The sequence below is a fragment of the Lotus japonicus genome, chromosome 1 (genome assembly GCF_012489685.1).
Source record: "Lotus japonicus ecotype B-129 chromosome 1, LjGifu_v1.2".
Taxonomy (NCBI): domain Eukaryota; kingdom Viridiplantae; phylum Streptophyta; class Magnoliopsida; order Fabales; family Fabaceae; genus Lotus; species Lotus japonicus.
In genome coordinates this window covers 124,800,495-124,819,158 of record NC_080041.1, presented here as the reverse complement: position 1 = coordinate 124,819,158, position 18,664 = coordinate 124,800,495, and the positions used below count along the sequence as shown (strand labels likewise).

General features: G+C 34.3%; 1 protein-coding gene and 1 long non-coding RNA gene across 2 annotated transcripts; one reads left to right on the top strand and one right to left on the bottom strand.

Moving 5' to 3' along the window:
* Positions 1 to 447: 447 nt before the first annotated feature.
* LOC130732607 (uncharacterized) lies at positions 448 to 1,870 on the top strand. The gene is made up of 3 exons (XR_009017084.1): positions 448 to 859; positions 1,542 to 1,613; positions 1,700 to 1,870. It is a non-coding gene; the product is annotated as an uncharacterized LOC130732607 (long non-coding RNA).
* A 4,892-nt stretch (positions 1,871 to 6,762) lies between these two features.
* On the bottom strand, positions 6,763 to 8,076 carry LOC130724066 (uncharacterized; the record flags this gene model as incomplete). The annotated part of the gene is made up of 6 exons (XM_057575239.1): positions 6,763 to 7,018; positions 7,111 to 7,171; positions 7,262 to 7,432; positions 7,533 to 7,599; positions 7,697 to 7,778; positions 7,887 to 8,076. Coding segments are annotated over 6 exons (732 nt in total), but the record flags the coding sequence as incomplete, so codon positions are not given.
* Positions 8,077 to 18,664: the final 10,588 nt, after the last annotated feature.

Below are 18,664 nucleotides of genomic sequence, written 5' to 3'. Positions count from 1 at the left end.
TGTGCTACCTTTGGGTAAGAACTCTCCACTTGTTCAGAAGCATTACTAGTAAGGTATGTCTTCGTTATCCCATTGCTCATGTTTTCATTAGACTTCTGTTTCCATATAGAGCAGATCTCTTGCTTGTTCACACTATAGATACTTACATTTAGAACTAGCACCCCAACTCTTGCTTGAGCATTTCATTTTCCTCACAGGATACTGAGTGCTCATGTTCCATTTCCTATAGAATGGTCTAAAGTCCTGTACTAAAACAGCTCTTGTTTTCATGTTTCATAACTTGAGAATAACATGCTTTCAGTCATCCAATCTTAGTCTATTTTATTGTAAATTTGCCAACATTTGGGTTTTCAAATATGAAAGTTTAAATATTTGTGGTCTGATTTTATTTTAAGAATTTCTATTTGAAATTATTTGAACTGCAATTGTGCACTTTGATCCTAAATCAGCAAGCTGAAGCTCTTAAGCAACTGGGTCAGAACTTCAATGGTAGTTCTATCAGTTCTTCCCACAGTCCTGGTAATGATTCATTCAAGAACATATTTTTTGTTTTTCGTTTTTTTTTTCACTTTGATATGGCTTTGGCTTTTTAGTTGTTGGGGAAGCTTTGAGTTTTAGCATGTCATAGTAAATTTTGCATTTATTTATAATATGTTTCTTTTGCCTATTCGGATGAAGGAAGGTCCAAAATGGAGAAAGGCAAGGGACAGATGAAAGTCATGAAACAGACATAGCACAGAATGTTGTCTCTCACAGGGGACAGAGATTGTTAAAAAGTGTGGTTGCTGTTGCAGGGTTCTAATTTGGATTCTGCAATGATGTAAAAGATGATAGCATGGTAAACTTCTACTACACCAAGGTGATCATATTCATATTACATCTCAAAAAGTGTTCAAAATTGAAGTACTTAAAATGATTATCACGTTTAGTTAGATCTAAGCAGGGTACATTCACATCCTAGTAGAGCTAGCGCTCCTTGCTAGAGTTTTACTTTTATTTATACACAGGACTCAAACATAAGACATTAAGAAGATGGAACAGAAACTGCCTGAAAAAAAAAAAAACTGTGAAGGTGGGTAAGAAAAGGTCTATGGGGATGGCTATGAGCCTATGATAGTGGCTATGCTCATGGGTTTGACCATGGTGTTGGCTACGGCAGCAGGAAGGATGTATATAGGAACTATGATGACAACAACATCAGTAAATACTCTTAAGCATGGCCATGGCTCTGAGCTTGGTCATGACTACATTGACAGTGGATATGGCTACTATGAAAATTATGGCAGTGAATATGCTTTTGGAGGTTATCATGGTGCTTTGGAGTGTGTTAGAGGACGTAATATAGTTAGTCTTCACAGTTATGTAATTGGTTAGGAAAGCTATTACATGTTAGTCTGCTAGTTGATCAGTTTGGTTTAATTTTGTTATTATGCTCCAACTAATTCTGTTTTGAGAGATTAACTTGTACAAGGTTTATAATATACCCTTCATTGCCACTAATTAATGAACCCCTTAATTACCTACTTTTTGTCTTTATGCAGCAAAATTCAAGGATTGAACATCACTAGGTATCTCGGAGGCTTGCTTCACAATCTACAAAACTTGAAGCATATGTAAGTAATTGTGTATATATTTCAAGTTGTTCTGTTTCACTGTAAACATATGTGACTTACTTGTTTCCATATTCTTGTTTATTTAGGGATGTGATTTCTAACAACATAGTTGGTGAGATACCATATAGTTTGCCACCCAATGCCACACATATGTAAGCCTATTGTTCTGATGATTTTTTCCTTCATCAGTGAATTCTATTTGTTTATGTGACCCTGTGTCTTCAGCAGTGAGTTTTTCTGATGAATCTTCTTTATTGCAGAAACATGGCTTGCAATTATTTGAGCCAAAATATCCCTCATTCTTTACCAACCATGAAGAAACTGAGACTTTTGTGAGTCATTTTCTTATTGATTTTAGTCCACTGGTTGCTTATTTTGTCTTATGTTCTCATTTTTGTTGAGTGAGATATAGTGATTCAGTTTTACAAATGACTGTGAGGTGTGAAAACTTTCAGGGTCTTGGAGTTTACTAGTGTTTTTTTTATCCTATTCATGTATAATTTGTTTCAGTGTTTAATTTGAGCCCATGCCATTTTCCCCATTTTCCACATGATTCATGGCATCGGGGAATTGAAAGTATGTAGTGGTTTACAATTGGATCATTTCTTAGATGGAAAAAACAATCTATAGTCAGGGAATAACTTGGCCATGCCATTTCCCCCATTTTCCTCATGGTTCATGGCTTTTCTACCATGTCAATCAGTTTGCTTGCTTGCTTCACCATTTTTTTCTCCTTCTTTTCCTAAATGTACATACATAACTTCCCTCCCTCTTACCTCGTGTGTTGCTTTTTTGAAGGCTTGGTCCCTTGGAAAATCAACTCAAACAGAGCAAAGTAGCAACACAAGGATATACAACTCATAGCCCTACAATAATGACAAGGCCTAAACAGGTGACATGCATTTCCCTTTTTTTCCATGTTACTTCTGGTTTACTACTTAGTGCTTTGCATTTAACTAATATACATTCCTCCCTCTCAAACGACCCGTTTCCATGATTTATTTGCTACATGTTTCTTCCTAGAACAAAAAGGGTTTGGTTATTTTTAGCTTTATCAAAGTGCATGTAAACAAAGTAGTGGCTTTGACATAGTGTTGCTCAATTGTGTTTGCACTGTTTAAATTTGGCATTGTAGTATTTTTGTTTCGGCTTCTGCTGTGCTGTTGGTGATGGACTGCTGTTTTTCTGCTACAGTGTGCATTATGGCAAGTTGTTGCAGATGCTCTACTCTCCCTCGCGTCTTTCTGGATGCAGCTAGATCCGATTCTAATTCCAACAAAACTTTGTTAATTCATGCTTTTAACTGATGTAGCTTGCTTTAATTTCTTGAGAGAGTATGTTCTCAACAACAATTAGTATTGTTTTAGACAAATTAGTAAAGTGACATGGATTTTAGTATTGTTTTGTTATTCAAGGCTGGAATATTTGAGTAATTCTGTTAGAATATGTGAATGTTGTTCTCAACATGAGATTTTATGAAATTTATTTTTCTTGAAAAAATGTACTGCAATTTATGCATAGACCAGATCAAATAAAAAAAAACATAAATCTGGCCGTGGTAATTGCACAGCCCAGGTGTACAACATATTGCCACGGTTAAAAAACCGTGGTACAAAAGCCTCATATTGTCACGGTTACGTACTTGACCGTGGCAATATGTGGACTCTATTGCCACGGTTGAGTGGGTAACCGTGGCAATATGTGGACCCTATTGCCACGGTTATCCTTTACCGACTGTGGTAATAGGCGAATCAATTGCCATGGTTCGCCCTTGAACCGTGGCAATTGAGCAATTGCCACGCAAGTTATCGCCACGGTTAAACCGTGGCTAAAGGGCGTGCGGAACCGTGGCGAAAAGCCTTTTCTGTAGTAGTGTTACTTGTATTCTGCACTTAGTAGCTGGTTTTAGGAACCCCTTCACATGTAGGGATGATTTCTATTTAGGCATAGCGCCCAAGTTCATCCTTGAACCAATTGACACTATGATTTTGTACTTTGACTCTCTTAATTCAATAATTTTTTATTCTTCAAAAAAAAGTTAATAATATAGTTAATAACATAAAATATTCATCAATAATTTATTACTATCATTACGTTCAAATTTTTTTTATTACTATCAATATTAAGAAAAATCACAAATTAATTTAAAAATATTTTTTAAAATAACACAAAACTACATTATAGTCAATTTAAACAACATGCATAATCATTTCAGATTTTAAAAGTAAATTCCTATGTTATTGTACCCATATTGAGAAGAGATATTTCTCAACACTCTAATATATATATATATATATATATATATATATATATATATATATATATATATATATATATTTCTCTTTCGAAAAAAAGTAAATTCCAAAATATATATTTACAAAAAGTATTCAACCATTAACTAATTTCAATATTTAACATGTTTATTTTTATTTAAAAGATATTAATTCGTGTTATTTTCATATCTAACTTTAGCACTTAATTTTTTATTTATACGTAAAATGTAGTAATAAGTTTTGTTGGTTAATTTTTAAAATTCATCAACTTATGATTATAATTATAATTAAAATTTTAATTTTAATATATAAGAGTTTGAAATTTTTTACAATTAGTTATAAATGTAAAATTTATTTTACTATATATTTTTATTTATGTAAAGTTAGTCAATTTAAATTATTATTATTCAAAATTTGTCTTCTAGTTATAATTAATAGTTAAAATTTAATCACTATTAAAAATTATTTTAAAATATGGGAAATTGAAAAGTTTTTTTTTTTAATTTGGAAATTGAAAGGTTTAACAGTTATTAATTAATATAATGAATAATAAAGTAAATGTAGTTATTTTTTAGTTTTGTATTTTATTATCTAATGTATTTAATAAAAAAGCGGTAATCAATGCAAAAAAGTTCAAGTCTCCTTTACATATATATATAGATAGATAGATAGATATTGATAGATAGAATTTTTTTTATTTTAAAAGTATTTTATCTAAATTATTTATTAAAAAATATTTACTTTTTTATTTTAATTTTTAATATTTGTCAAATGCAAAGCCCAAGTCAATTTTAAGTTTATGAATGTTGTTATTTAATTTTAGTAGTTGAATAGTTTTTTATTATGTAAATTTTTTTTTCAGTTTTTAATATATTTTATATTTTTATATTTTTAAATATATTTAATATAAATGTATAGGAGCTTTATGGTTTAATGCATTTAATACATGCAAAACCTCAAGTCTCCTTTACATATATATATAGATAGATATGGAGTACCTTCTCACCTGCATGTGTAGGACCGACCTATGAATGAAGTGAAAAAATCTTTAGAGCATAGAGTTCCCGATATCACTCACAGTGAGTCCTATAAAGGTATGCTCTGTGTTAATGTATTGTCTGATAATCAATATTTATATCCACCTGAAAAATCAAATGTAATATTTGAGGTTTCATTTTGTATTTTCGGTGAGACTAGGCCTTTAGAGTATTTTTTAAATATTAAGGAGGGTTTCTTTGAAATCTGCCAAGAAGGAGGCGAGAAGTTCAAGAGCCTCTTGGTAAATGCTATGATCTTATCCTATAATTTGTCAAGATTGAACAATTGGAGGTTATCATATTAAAATACCGGCCATCACACAGTTTTCCATTTTTACAAGTAAGCAATTTCTGGTTGTAGTTAATAAACGGTCCTTGATTGTAATGTCGTGATTGGAGAACTACTTCAAAGAAAGTCATGTTTTCTTGGAGTTATGATAGACACATGGCGCGATGCATAAACTGAAAAGAGATTGGTCTATAGCATGGCTTTTCTTAGTGTCGTTGTAGTTCTTTAGCAAGCACTATTTTGATATGCTAAGATTGTAGTTATTTGACAAGGACTGATGCTAATCAAATTTTAATTTCTTAGTGATGACCTTACAAAAGGGGGTTATCTTTCTACTAGGACTGGTGCTATTATCTTCTACTGAAACTGATATTTTAATGTGAGTTTCAAATGAGCCGAGAAGGAGATACTGTGAAGCATACATAAGAGCATCTCCAATGGTAGGAACTTATTTTGGGACTTAACTCAATTTTTGTGGGCCCAAATTGCCACATAGGATTTAAGACACTCATAAGGTTTTCATGCACATTTCACTCTAGTGGTTAAGATCTTATTTTACTTTTTGACTGGACCCACAATACCCAATATATTTATATTATTTATTTCCCTCCCTAATTTTTACTTTGGTTTTGGTATTGAAGGAGAGAAAAAAATATTATTTTATTTAAGATCTCACATTTGAGAGTACCTGAGCTAAGGTACGAATCTTAGCTTTTGCTAAGATCTCATGCCATGTAGGATAACTCCAATGGTGAGATCTAATAAGATCCGGATCTTATTTTAAGGTCCCAAAATAAGGACTCCATTGGAGATGCTCTAAAGGGAACACGAACATGTTTTGATGTTATCTTTTCCATTTCTGTGTAAATCTATATTACTCACTTTCTATGTAAAACTTGGGCTGTTAAAATTGGTGTTCTCCTCACTTTTTCTTAATTTGATTTTGCAGCTTTCACTTTCCCTCCCGTTTCGACCGAGAGATATTGTGAATGAGTAGATGAATTTTGCCTATTTTGATCTTTAATAAACTGATATTGCCTGTTTGGGATTATGATGTGTGGAACACTTTCAATTTAACTATTTACTTTTAGTTTGGTAGGAGAAAGTTTGAAGAGAGAGAGATAGGATAGATGGAGTTAGAGGTGCGATTGTACTTCCACCCTTGTTTGGTTTATCCAATACTGTAGCAGAGAGAGAGAGAATTATGGTGGGTCACCCCACCTTTTAGCAATCTCTCGGTTTTGAGAAGAAATGATACATGTTGCTTCATTTTTTTACTTTCCAATTTTGCCCCACTTGCCATTTATATAAATATTTAAAAAACTTATGGGTAAAAATATCTTTTGATATGAAAAGACACACTCTCTTCTCTCTTTCACCTCCATCTTTATCATACGAAACAACTCATTAAAATCTATAATCTGACTGATAGAAGTTCTTCTTTTTTAATATATAATGATTAGCATCCAGCATTGGAGAAACAAATAACCATTCATAAAAGGAACAACTTTAAACATAGCAGGAGTGATTGCCGAATCCAATCACAGGAATAAATCATAACAGTAATGGCTGCATAATTAAAAGTTTCAAACTGACAAGACATAATAAAAACACTCATAGCACTATTTCCTTGCACTCTGCAATGTCACTTCTTGCCAAGACTTGATCGAACTTTTGAGTAAAACACCCAGTCAGGATGAGAGGATGTAATTGCAGGTTGGCCAAATGGATGATCCTTCACATAAGCTTGAACATCTTCAGCATCAGCAAGACCTTTCAAGAAGGAGCATAGCCTTCCTTTTGGATCTATTAAGCAACATACATTTCATCACTAAATTAAAAATAGTATACATCAACACACAAAATACAAGTAATTAACTATATAATTAACTTCTCACCCAAGGCTTTATCAGATTTATCCTCTGGCTTATATGGCTCAGGAAATATTGCAGTACTAGGCTGCAATTGACAGTAACTGAAATAGTTAAAAACTAAAACTATAATCAAATTCATAATCAAACTATTTAAATACACTGTTTTGCATATTACAGGATTGAGAAAGGCCTTGTATGGTTTATCATCAATCAGCAAAGTATTTGAAGCAGAATATGGGCCTCCTCTCTTGATACATTTCCAGACTTCATTCAGTTCTTTGAAGAAAAGAGGCTTAGATTTTTTCTCCAAAGATTTAAACCCGGAATCTGTGCATTCATCTTGATCCTAAACAGAATCATGTGCCACCAATCATTTAAACATCAATAAACTGATAAACCAATTAACCAATCCATATCTATATACAAATTAAGAAAAACATATATACCCAAACAAATAGGAGTTGGCTTCTCGATATTCCACATGTAAAGTCTAACGCAGCATCTACATTATGCCTGTTTAATTTTCATTGTAAAAAGAGTAACATCATATATCATATGAATCAGATTAAACAAAAAGAACAAATAAAATTCTGAAAAGACTGCTACTAACTCCATTGCAGAAGACCAAATCCCCACTTCAAATCTTTCCAAGCAGAACTTCATGAATTCTCCACTAAATGGCCTCTTATATACTGTATCATCACAAAAATATTTTTTGTTAAAAATAATTTGAAATGTTGCTGAATATAATGGAAATTACTTCGCAAAACAGCATTAGTAAACAAAAAATGAATATTTACTGAGTGAATTTGCATATTTCCAGTCAGGGGTTCGAGACTTAGGAATTTTGTTCTCGTCTCGAACATTAACTCTGAGCAATCCACTGAGGCTCAAAACAAGCAACTTTTTTCTAGCACCAAGATTCAGCTTCTCTAGTAAGAGATCCAATTTTGTATCTGGGTCTGGACAGGATTCAAGATCATCATCAATTCATCATCATCATCAGAGTCATGACTATCAATACTGGAACAGTACTTTTCCTTTCCTTTCATAGTTTTTTGTCAGATTTCACATTCGTTGATAGAACTTGATGTGTGCTACTGTACTTGTAAGTATTTAACTATCTATATACAGAGGGGAAACGGGGTAGATTGTAATCCCATATTCCTGTATTGAAAGGTTAATTAAACTCATTCAATGTTCCTACCTTACTCACGTTGGAAACTGAAACGTTATTAACCAACCGGCCCCTGCAATGGTAATTATCATGAGTCCTGGCATTGGAAATCTTAAACTACACCTAATTACACCCTTCAGTCCTTCACCTTCCCAAATTAATTTAAACTTCAAAACTGTTTTTACACTGTAAACTACTCAAATTGTCAAATTGTATAGTTTAAAGATTGCTAACACGCTAAATTTATCATTGTAAAGTTTTATTCGAACAAAACTTTTACAATTCAGGTTTATAATATTTTTCATCTGTTTATATAATTAATCAAAAGGGCTCCGTAGTGGACGCAAATTATTGTTATCAAATTGTTGCAAATTAGCGGTGAGAATAACAAATTTGTAACTATATTAGTTACTCCGAGCTAGAGACATATGGATTGGGGAGGGGAAGGTTCATGATAAATTTCTCGACGGGTGTAATTTAACTTTTCCATGTAATAAAAAAACTTCATTTTTCCAATTTAAAAAATTATTTAACAAGGTAACAATGTTACAAGTTTCAAGCAATTTCTGTAGATATTTTTTTATTGGGTCCAATTTGAGGTTTCTGTGTATGCTAATAGTAATACTCTTCCATCACTATGCGAGAGCCACTGGTTAGATTGGGCTAATGGGCTGGGTTGAAGAGTTGGGTCAACAGTTTCAAAATAAATCAATGCTTGACCACCTTTTTAGGTTAATCTAAATGTTGTTGACCAAAAACAAAAGGTTAATCTACATGTGTTTTTGACAAAAAAAAAGCTACATGTTTGCCCCCAAGAAACAGTGCTGACTTGGCAGGCATTGAGCCTGTGCTAAGTTTTGACAAAGCCTGTGCTAATTCTAACCATACCTGGCAGTGTTAACTTTGATTTTCATACACCCCTAAAATCACCCCACATACACTTTAGTGATAGTTTTTATTTATGTTTTCTGCAATATCACACTTATTATATTCAATATTTTTTGTTGGGTTACCTAAGATTTTGACGTATAATATGTGAAGTTTAAATATCATAACTCGTTGGAGTAACATTTAAATATAATTCTCGATGTTTGAGAAATTACTCAATTTTAGTCTTTCTTGAAAATGATAGTTTGATAAACTTGTCAAGTAGTTTCTCCAAGAGATGTGGCGTTCCTACGTATTATCTGAAGACTATCATTACTAACAAGTAACAATATATTAAGATCAACTTACATCTTTTTTTTAGGCAGGAGGGGATACACTCTTGTCATGGTCGCCCAAACTTTTCAATTTTTATATGTTTTACATATATATATATCTATGCTATATAAATCACCATAGAGATATGTCATATTATTAGATCTTGACCCTCTTCTTTTATTTTGACCTGTTAATATGAAATGTATTTGCGTCTACAAAAACTCGAACTCGAGACCTTTTATTATACTAGAAGTTAGATCAGCTTATGTATACTCATAATCAATTACAGTAGAAACTCTCTAAATTAATACTCGGTAAATTAATAAACTCTCTAAAATAATAAATTTGTCCGGTCCCGACTTGGGCCAATGTAAAAAATTGAAAAACTCGATAAAATAATAAGATAATAATTTTTCGGGAGATCCCTTTATAATTTTCGGTCCCAAGAAAATCATAAATTAATAATTCATAGAAACTGAAAAATATATATTACACTCTATTGAAATATGATTCAATAGTTGTCAGTTTTCCTTTAAAGTTCAAGTCTATTTGGAGCTCATCTCTAACTTTTTTTATTTCATCCAATAGCTCAGGTGTTATATTTTTTGTATTGTATCATAAGGTTGCCTTTTTGTTTGGTATGTACAATATAATTACTTAAAAACTCTTTAAATTAATAATTATTAATTTATCGATAAATTAATAACTCTCTAAATTAATAAATTTCTCCGGATTATTAATTTAAAGAGTTTATACTGTATGAAACTAAAAGTTACTTATTAAAACTTCTATGTAAAATCTAATTTTAATTAAACTTAATTGTATAATGATTTCAAAAAAAATGCACTAAAGACTAAAGAGGACTTCACGGTCACCAAGTTTGTGATAGAAAGGAGTCACAAACCTAAACTATTTATTTCAGATACTATAGATTCTTGTATATGTAATTATTCACCAACTTAATCATAGGAGTGATGATCGTGATGGAGATTATCTTAGGCCCCTCTTGCGTGCGTGTTTTCTTGTAATTTTGCTGTCTAGATCGAAAGTCAGTCACATTTGCCATTCTTCCATCTACATAATTTAGGGCTCAATGAAAACCTTTAACTAGATACCGACACTTAGTTTATTGGTTTGACTAGGTTTTATTTTTAAAAAAAATTTAAACAATTATAAACCTAACAAACTACTAGTACTAAAATAAATAAAAAACGACACAACAACAATAACTTTCATCATATATGATAATAAAAATTAATAATATTGTAACCCTCTATCCTTTATATAAGTGTAGAATATACTTAGATATATCCCTCGGCATCAACCCAAAGTGATGTTAACACATATTTTTTCTTTTTGATATTGACCGATATTAATTAGTAGTTATAAGACTAATTTTTCGTCTCATATGGAGTGCTTTAAGCGGTAAAGAGATTGATCAATGAGATTTTCTACTATTGGCAGGAAGACTTTTGATATAATAAGTGAGTTGTCATCGTGGCCAAACCATTGGGTCTGATACCGTTGTTGGGGTCGCAAGAGGAATTAAACTTGGGGGTCTCCACATTGGGATAACAAGCAAGCAAATCACAAGTCGATTAAACACCACACTTTTTACCTAAAATTTTAAGACATTAATTGTATGAGCCGTCTCACTTATAAACTGCTTAAGACATTTTTTTCTTCCAATGTACAACTTACTTACTCACACTTAATATATCTAATATATCTAGAGTGTGGAGGAGTTTGAGAACAGAAAAAAGAATATTGAATAGGCGCGCAGATAAACTATCATTGTTAGAGCCGGTTATATTATTGAAGTTCTTCGAATTAGAATAATCAGTTTCAGGTGAGCCTTCAATTACACACTAAGGTCTTGTTCACCGCATGACGTCCAACAAAAAACTTGTGATTTAAGAACTTTGAATGGTTGAAGACAATAAGTATAAAAAGGGACTTGTTGGGTGTTTCGGACTTCACTTTGAGATGTTACGGAATTTTCATTGCAGTTGTACTGTCATCTTGTGCTTGCCACTAAAAGGAAAATTCTTAAACGGACCAAATGCTAGACACTTGATCTTGACAATGCAATGATATTGATAGTGGATTGCAGAGACCAGCTAGGAAATGGTTAATGATTGAATTGCAGCTGGCAATAGACAAAGTTAAACCATGGTTTTGTTTCTGTTTTCCTTTTTTAACCAGTCAAAGTGAAATCCTAGCTTTTGAATTTCTTTTTTATTGGTTTCTTAGTACCGACATCATGTCACATTTGGCTTTAATTTGTACTAATTCAAAATCAAGCCTTGTACAACACTACCACATTAGTTAGCTTCCGTCTCACAGAAACATTGTTGATTTGTTGTTAACTCATAGCTTGTCTGGTCCATACTTAGTAAAGAGCTAGCTGCTCTTGAAATGCTTTGATGATGGATTGCCCCTCGTCTACCATCTGGTTTGGCAAAACGGACTGAAATTAAAGTGTGTCAAATGGGGCTAGATCCTTGATTCGTGATCAGTGTGTCAAGGATTTTTTTTGAGAATTAGTTAGTTTTGTAGTTTAAGTTCTGAATTTTTTTAAAACAAAAGCGAATGAAAGGTATCATAGATTCAGAGAGAGAAAGTTAGAGAGAGATCCAGTTAGAGAGAGAATGAATTGAACGGTAGTTACATCAATTACATGACTGACTTATATAGTGTGAATAGCTCAACTAAATGAATAACAAACCCTAACTAATTCTAAATGAACCATAACTGATTCACTAACAGACTCAACAAACTTAACTCCCTAAGTTCTCCTTACACTCCCCTGCAAACTCAGGTGTAAGCTTAACCAAAACTCTGAGTTTGGTCTTAAAACAATGAAACAAAGTAGAGGAAACTTGAGATGGTGCTGGAATATTCACAACAGTCACTTGTTTATCAGCCACACGCTCTCGAACAAAGTGAAGATCCAGAGCAAAGTGCTTAGTCTTTGTATGAAGAATGGGATTTGCAACAAGGTGAACAACACTGAGATTATCACAGTATATAAGAGAGGATGGGGATGTAGGAACCCGAAGCTCAGATAGAAGAGATCGAAGCCACATAATCTCAGTGATAACCAAGGCTAAGCTGCGATACTCAGCCTCTGTGCTTGAGCGAGCTACAACAGTTTGCTTCTTTGCTGCCCAAGATACTAAATTGCCACCAATGTAGATACACATTCCAGAAGTGGAGCGACGATCATCCGGGTCTGAACCCCAATCAGAATCAGCAAAGGCAGTAATGGACATAGACGACGGACGCCTAAGATAAAGACCATGTGTTGCAGTACCATGAAGATAGCGGAGAATACGCTTGACGGCTTGCCAATGAGGTTCCAAAGGTGAATGCATAAATTGACACACCTTGTTAAGAGGGAATGCAATCTCTGGTCTGGTGATAGTCACGTAATGGAGAGCACCAACAACTGAACGATACAACAAAGGCTTTGGAAACAAAGCACCAGAATTAGCTGAGAGTTTTAGCCCAGAAGTCATAGGTGTTGGGGAAGGGTTGATACTGTCCATTTTAGCTTTTATCAGCAAATCATTAATGTATTTTGTCTGACTAAGAATCAAGCCTCCATCCTTAGTGTGGGTAGCTTCAATCCCAAGAAAGTAGTGCAAAGAACCAAGGTCTTTTAATGGAAAAACTGCATTCAGATCAGCAATAAGAGAAAAAATTGCAGTAGAAGAGGAGCCAGTGATGATAATATCATCAACATACACCAAAATATAGAGAGTTTCTGATTTAGTGAACTTGCAAAATAAAGATGTATCACACTTAGCTGCTTGAAAACCAAAACGAGCCAATGTAGAACTGAGTTTGTCAAACCAAGCACGTGGAGCTTGTTTAAGGCCATAGAGTGCCTTCTTTAACTTGCAAACTAAATGAGAAGAACCCTTTGAGAATCCAGGAGGTTGTTGCATAAACACCTCCTCAACAAGCTCCCCATTCAAGAATGCATTATTAAAATCAAATTGTCGAATAGGCCACTGATGCATAAGAGCTAGAGACAAAACTGTTCGTATGGTGGTAGGCTTAACAACTGGACTGAATGTCTCATTATAATCATACCCCTCAGTTTGATGAAATCCTTTGGCAACCAAACGGGGCTTATGCTTGTTAATGGAACCATCAGAGTTATACTTTGTGCGGAAAACCCATTTACACCCAATAGCATCCCTTCCATGGAGAAGTGGAACCAATTCCCAGGTGTTATTATTCATCAAGGCTTGATATTCCTCCTGCATAGCTTGATGCCAGTGAGGAATGGAAAGAGCTTACTTTGCTGATGTAGGAACAGATGAAAGAGCAGTGGATGCCGCATAAGCCTTTGGTCGGTGAATTCCTGTTTTAGCTCGGGTAGTCATAGAGTGAACATTAGAGGAGGGAGGCACTGGAGGCTCAGTAGGTTGTGCTGAAGCATGAACAACGCCAGAATCCTGTGCTGGTTGAGAAAAATCAGAAACAGTGGTTTGCACAACAGGTGCAGAACCATTAGTAGCAACAGTAGGCATAACACTATTAGCATGTGGCATTACATTGGGAGAAGCATTGGAAATAGGCAAGAGAGGAATAACAGAAGTTGTAGGTAGAGAAGAGTCTAACAATATATCAGATGAAGATTTTGATGTTTGAAACTGAAAAGGAAAAACAGTCTCATCAAACAAAACATTGCGTGTAATAATGACCTTTCCTTCAGTGGTGAGACAATTATAGCCTTTGTGCATGGGACTATACCCTAAGAAAGTACAAGGAGCTGACCTAAAAGCCAACTTATGAGTATTATAAGGCCTAGTATGAGGATAACATAGGCAGCCAAAACACTTCAAAAATGAATAATCTGGTTTCTTATCATATAGCTTTTGCAAAGGAGTAGATAAATCAAGAGTTGGTATAGGCAATTGATTAATAAGGTAGGCTGCAGTTTCAAAAGCATCACCCCAAAAGGTTAAAGGCATATGAGCATGAGCTAATAAAGCTAAACCAGTTTCAGTAATATGCCTATGCTTCCGCTCAACTCTTCCATTTTGCTGATGGACATAAGGGCAAGTTAATCTATGTTGAATACCACACTGAGTGAGAAAAGGTTTAAAGGCTAGATACCATGAAAGGTATCAGAGATTCAGAGAGAGAGTTAGAGAGAGAACCAATTAGAGAGAGAATGAATTGTATTGAATGAATTGAACGGTAGTTACATCAATTACATGACTGACTTATATAGTGTGAATAGCTCAACTAAATGAATAACAAACCCTAACTAATTCTAATTGAACCATAACTGATTCACTAACGGACTCAACAAACTTAACTGCCTAAGTTCTCCTTACAACGAACCTTAGTTTTATAATTTCAGTTATACCATTTTTAATTTTAAGAAGTTTCTGTCAACGGTAGTGGCTGCGAAAGAATGTCCGTTGGAAATCGAAATGGTAGTGGTAAAGGGTGCGAGACGATGTTGATGGTGGCAATGAAGACAATGAATTGAAGAGTGTCAATGATGACAGGATGGTGGAACATGAGATACAAGAAAATTGTAAAAGAGGAGGCATAATACTAGAGTTGCACAATATGTTCCGTTGTACAAGTCCCGACCATCAAACACCCCAATTCTTGTGGATTTTCCTTCAAATTTTTCTTTAAATTAAATAAGGCGCAAGAAAAATCGTATTTCCATGACAAAATTTGAAGCGAAATTCGTAGGTAAGAAACGACTTTGTGAGCGTTTTTAAACGTAGGAAAGTGACTCGGGTCTCGTGGCGCATCAACAACTTCATGCAGCGGTCACGCACGACGTGGCACAGTGTAGCGTGGCTTTAAGGTCCAGACTAGATAGTGCTTTGATCTGGAAGAGGGGTTCTGGTGCGACGACACCCTCTGACATTTTTGGCTATGCACGATGGTTATTTGGGGAAGCATCCGAAACTTCGATGTTGGAGGTTTCCATGGAATTTGCTGATTTGAGCAAGGGAGCTTGGGAAAAAGTTATTTGCTAGGCTATTGTGACTGAGAAAGAGGTTAGAGCTCTTGTTTTGTTGGGAAACGAATAGGCTTTAAACAGGGGTAATGAGCGGTGGTGATGGCCCCCGCTGGTGGTCTGCGACTGAGCTATTGTCCGAGTCAGGCGGGCTTGTTGTGGTGGTGTCATAATCAGTGGGGGAAATGAGATTGTTGCGTTTCAAAACACACACATTAAAGAGTAAGTGCACTCTATCGCAAAAGTAACACATGAACGAAGTCTCAGTTATCAAACCCAAGGGACTAAGGCATGAACATCTAACTTCATGGGTGAATTCATTGTCTAGGAAAATTAGATTGGTGTTGTTGTGTGATCATGCAGGTAAAATAACAAAGCAAACAAAACAAGAATAAGAATCACATAAAAGAAGTCTCGAGGTTGCTAAAAATCACATCCCCAAAGACAATACAATAATTTCGGGAATGGAGAATGACTCATCCATAATTTTTTATAAGTAATTATCGAAACACTTAGTTCCAAAAAACAACATTGGATAAAAAAAAAAACAATTCATGGGTTCAATGGATGATTTATTTACATAACATAAAAAATTCAAAATCTATGAACATGCCATTCTAAATGAACATGTCGGGTTGACCTCAACAAGACAAGCCGACCTAAACCACAACCAAATCCCAAACTATAATTTTTAAACCCTAAAATTTGTCCTTTAGGCCAACCTAAATGGGCCAGGATGATTGAACGAGTTGGATGACCTAAATTCGACCCTAAACCCAACATGAGTCGCTCGAATGACCAGAACGTGTCAGGCTGACTTAAACCCTAAACTCTACATGAACCTACCAAGCTGGAAAAAACGTGCCTAGTCAACGTGAACGAGCTAGGTCGAATTGAACGAGTTAGGTGACATGAACCCAACCCTAAACTCAAACCTAAACCTTATCATTCAAACACTAAACCCTAAATCCGTCGGAACATGCTGAGTTGACTTGAACTAGTCAGGCCAGCCCGAACAGGCTTGGATGACCTAAACCATAAAATTGGCCCTTAACCCTAACTTGTAAATCCTTAACCCTAAACACAACTTGTACAAGTCGGACTGACGTCAGGGTCAGGCGGGTCGGCTTTGGTTCGGCCGGGTTGGCGTCTGGTCAGGTGAGTTTGCGTCAGGTCGAGCGTGTCGTCGTCGAGTCGAAACAAGTCAGCTTCTAATCGGGTGGATCAACATCGGGTTAAACAGGTCAGCTTCTAAGCCGGTCGGTAGGCGTCGAATCAGCGGGCAAAATGCGACGGGTCAAATTTAGGATTTAGAGTTCAGGTTGTCCTGATCGATTCAGGGCTTAAGGCTGATTTTAAGGTTTATGACCAATTTTAGGGTTCAGAGTAAGTCAACATCAAGCGGGTCACCGCCGAATCGAATTTATTTTATCAAAATGGATTATTCTTCGTATAATATTCTTTATCTTTTAATTATTGATTAATATTTAAAAAAAAATACTCATATAAATGGTAGTCAATGGTGTAAAGACGAAGACGGGCGGACAACCATTAGGAATCAAGTGTAAAAACATGGTGGAATGGTGAAGGAAGAAGCCAAGAAGGTGCAATGTCTTGTCAAAGAAAGGCACACACACTCTTTTGGATTACAAACCATATTGATATTGCAAAGAATGTGAAACTTCTGTGCCACCGCTCGTTGCCGAACCCCACTGGTCTCGGTATTGTACTATATATATTATGGCTTGTTAACTATGAAACAATTCTTTCAGAAACAAACTATGAACGATTTGAAGACAAAGCAGAGAGAATATATATCAATCACCCCACGTAATATATATTGTTATGGCTTTACACATGGGTATATAGAACATGATTATTATATTATTATCATCAGTTGGTGCCCCCAAAGAATATTGCTTTTGCTCCAAAATTCAATTAAATTTATATTTTTTTATGCAACACAAGTATATAAGAGGAGAAGTATTGTTTGAGCCCTGAACATATACATTAGCTTAAAATTGAAATTTTATTTAAAGAAAATTAAATATATATCTTGCACGTACAAAATTGTTCCTTTATTTAATTGATGATTATGATTAATTTTTTATACAAAATGTGTAGGGGATGAGAGATGATGCTTCAGGTAAAGAAAAAAACTTTCGGACTCAATAAACAAACTGAAGGCTTATATCTATTTCACTTTAATGAGACAAGTGAGGACTCGAATGTGCAACTTATCATATACAAGATATTTATCATGTTTCACTTGAACAACTCATTCAGGCTTATTGATTAATTATGATGCAATTTAATAACAAATTAAAGAAATGCAGAATATTCTCTTCTGATTTTGAAAACGATAGTTTATTAAGGAGTAAAGGCACTAGCTACCTTTCAACCAACAGTAGTTGTTTGCTCTTTGTTTGGCTTTTGACATTTTAAGATCAATTAAATTAAAATGAACTAAAATGCATTTGCATGTGTTTTGTATTGTAACCTAAATAAATGAATGCCGACGCTTTGTTTAGCTGTTAAAGACAGAGACGGGAAACTAGAATGATAATAATTAAAAAGCACTATATCAAGATTATTCATATAATCTTCAACTGAGTTTATCATAATAATGTGTATTACTTTAGTGATTGGGCGTGTGATTTAAAATTTAGCCAATGAATGAATAGTAGGTGGGAGATTAGAAATTGATTTCAGACTATTTATGTTGATTATTCCCTTTGCGTATTTTATACAAAAGGTTTCAATATTAATGTATAGCTTAAGGTTTGTTTACCACCATTTAAAACAACAAAAATCCACACGAAACTAATTAAGCTGATGTAACAAGTTAATTATATTAAAGCAACTATATATAGTGAGTATTTTGATTGGAAATACCTGAACTAATATAAACCAAAGTTAATCTTAAAAATTGATGCTTTTACCCATTTTTAGATAATGATTCGTCTCTCTGTATTAGAAATTAAAGGCACTTAAAACTAATAGATAATGCTATAAGAGTATTAGTCTATGATTCTAATGATGTGTAAGTAGGGATGGCAATGGGTCTCGGACCCATAGGATACCCGCAAAAAATACCCACTATGGGTAGGGTAAAAACCCGCTAGATGGGTATGGGGTTGGGTATGGGTAATTACCCGCAAAAAGTAATGGGTATGGGTGCGGGTATGGGTACT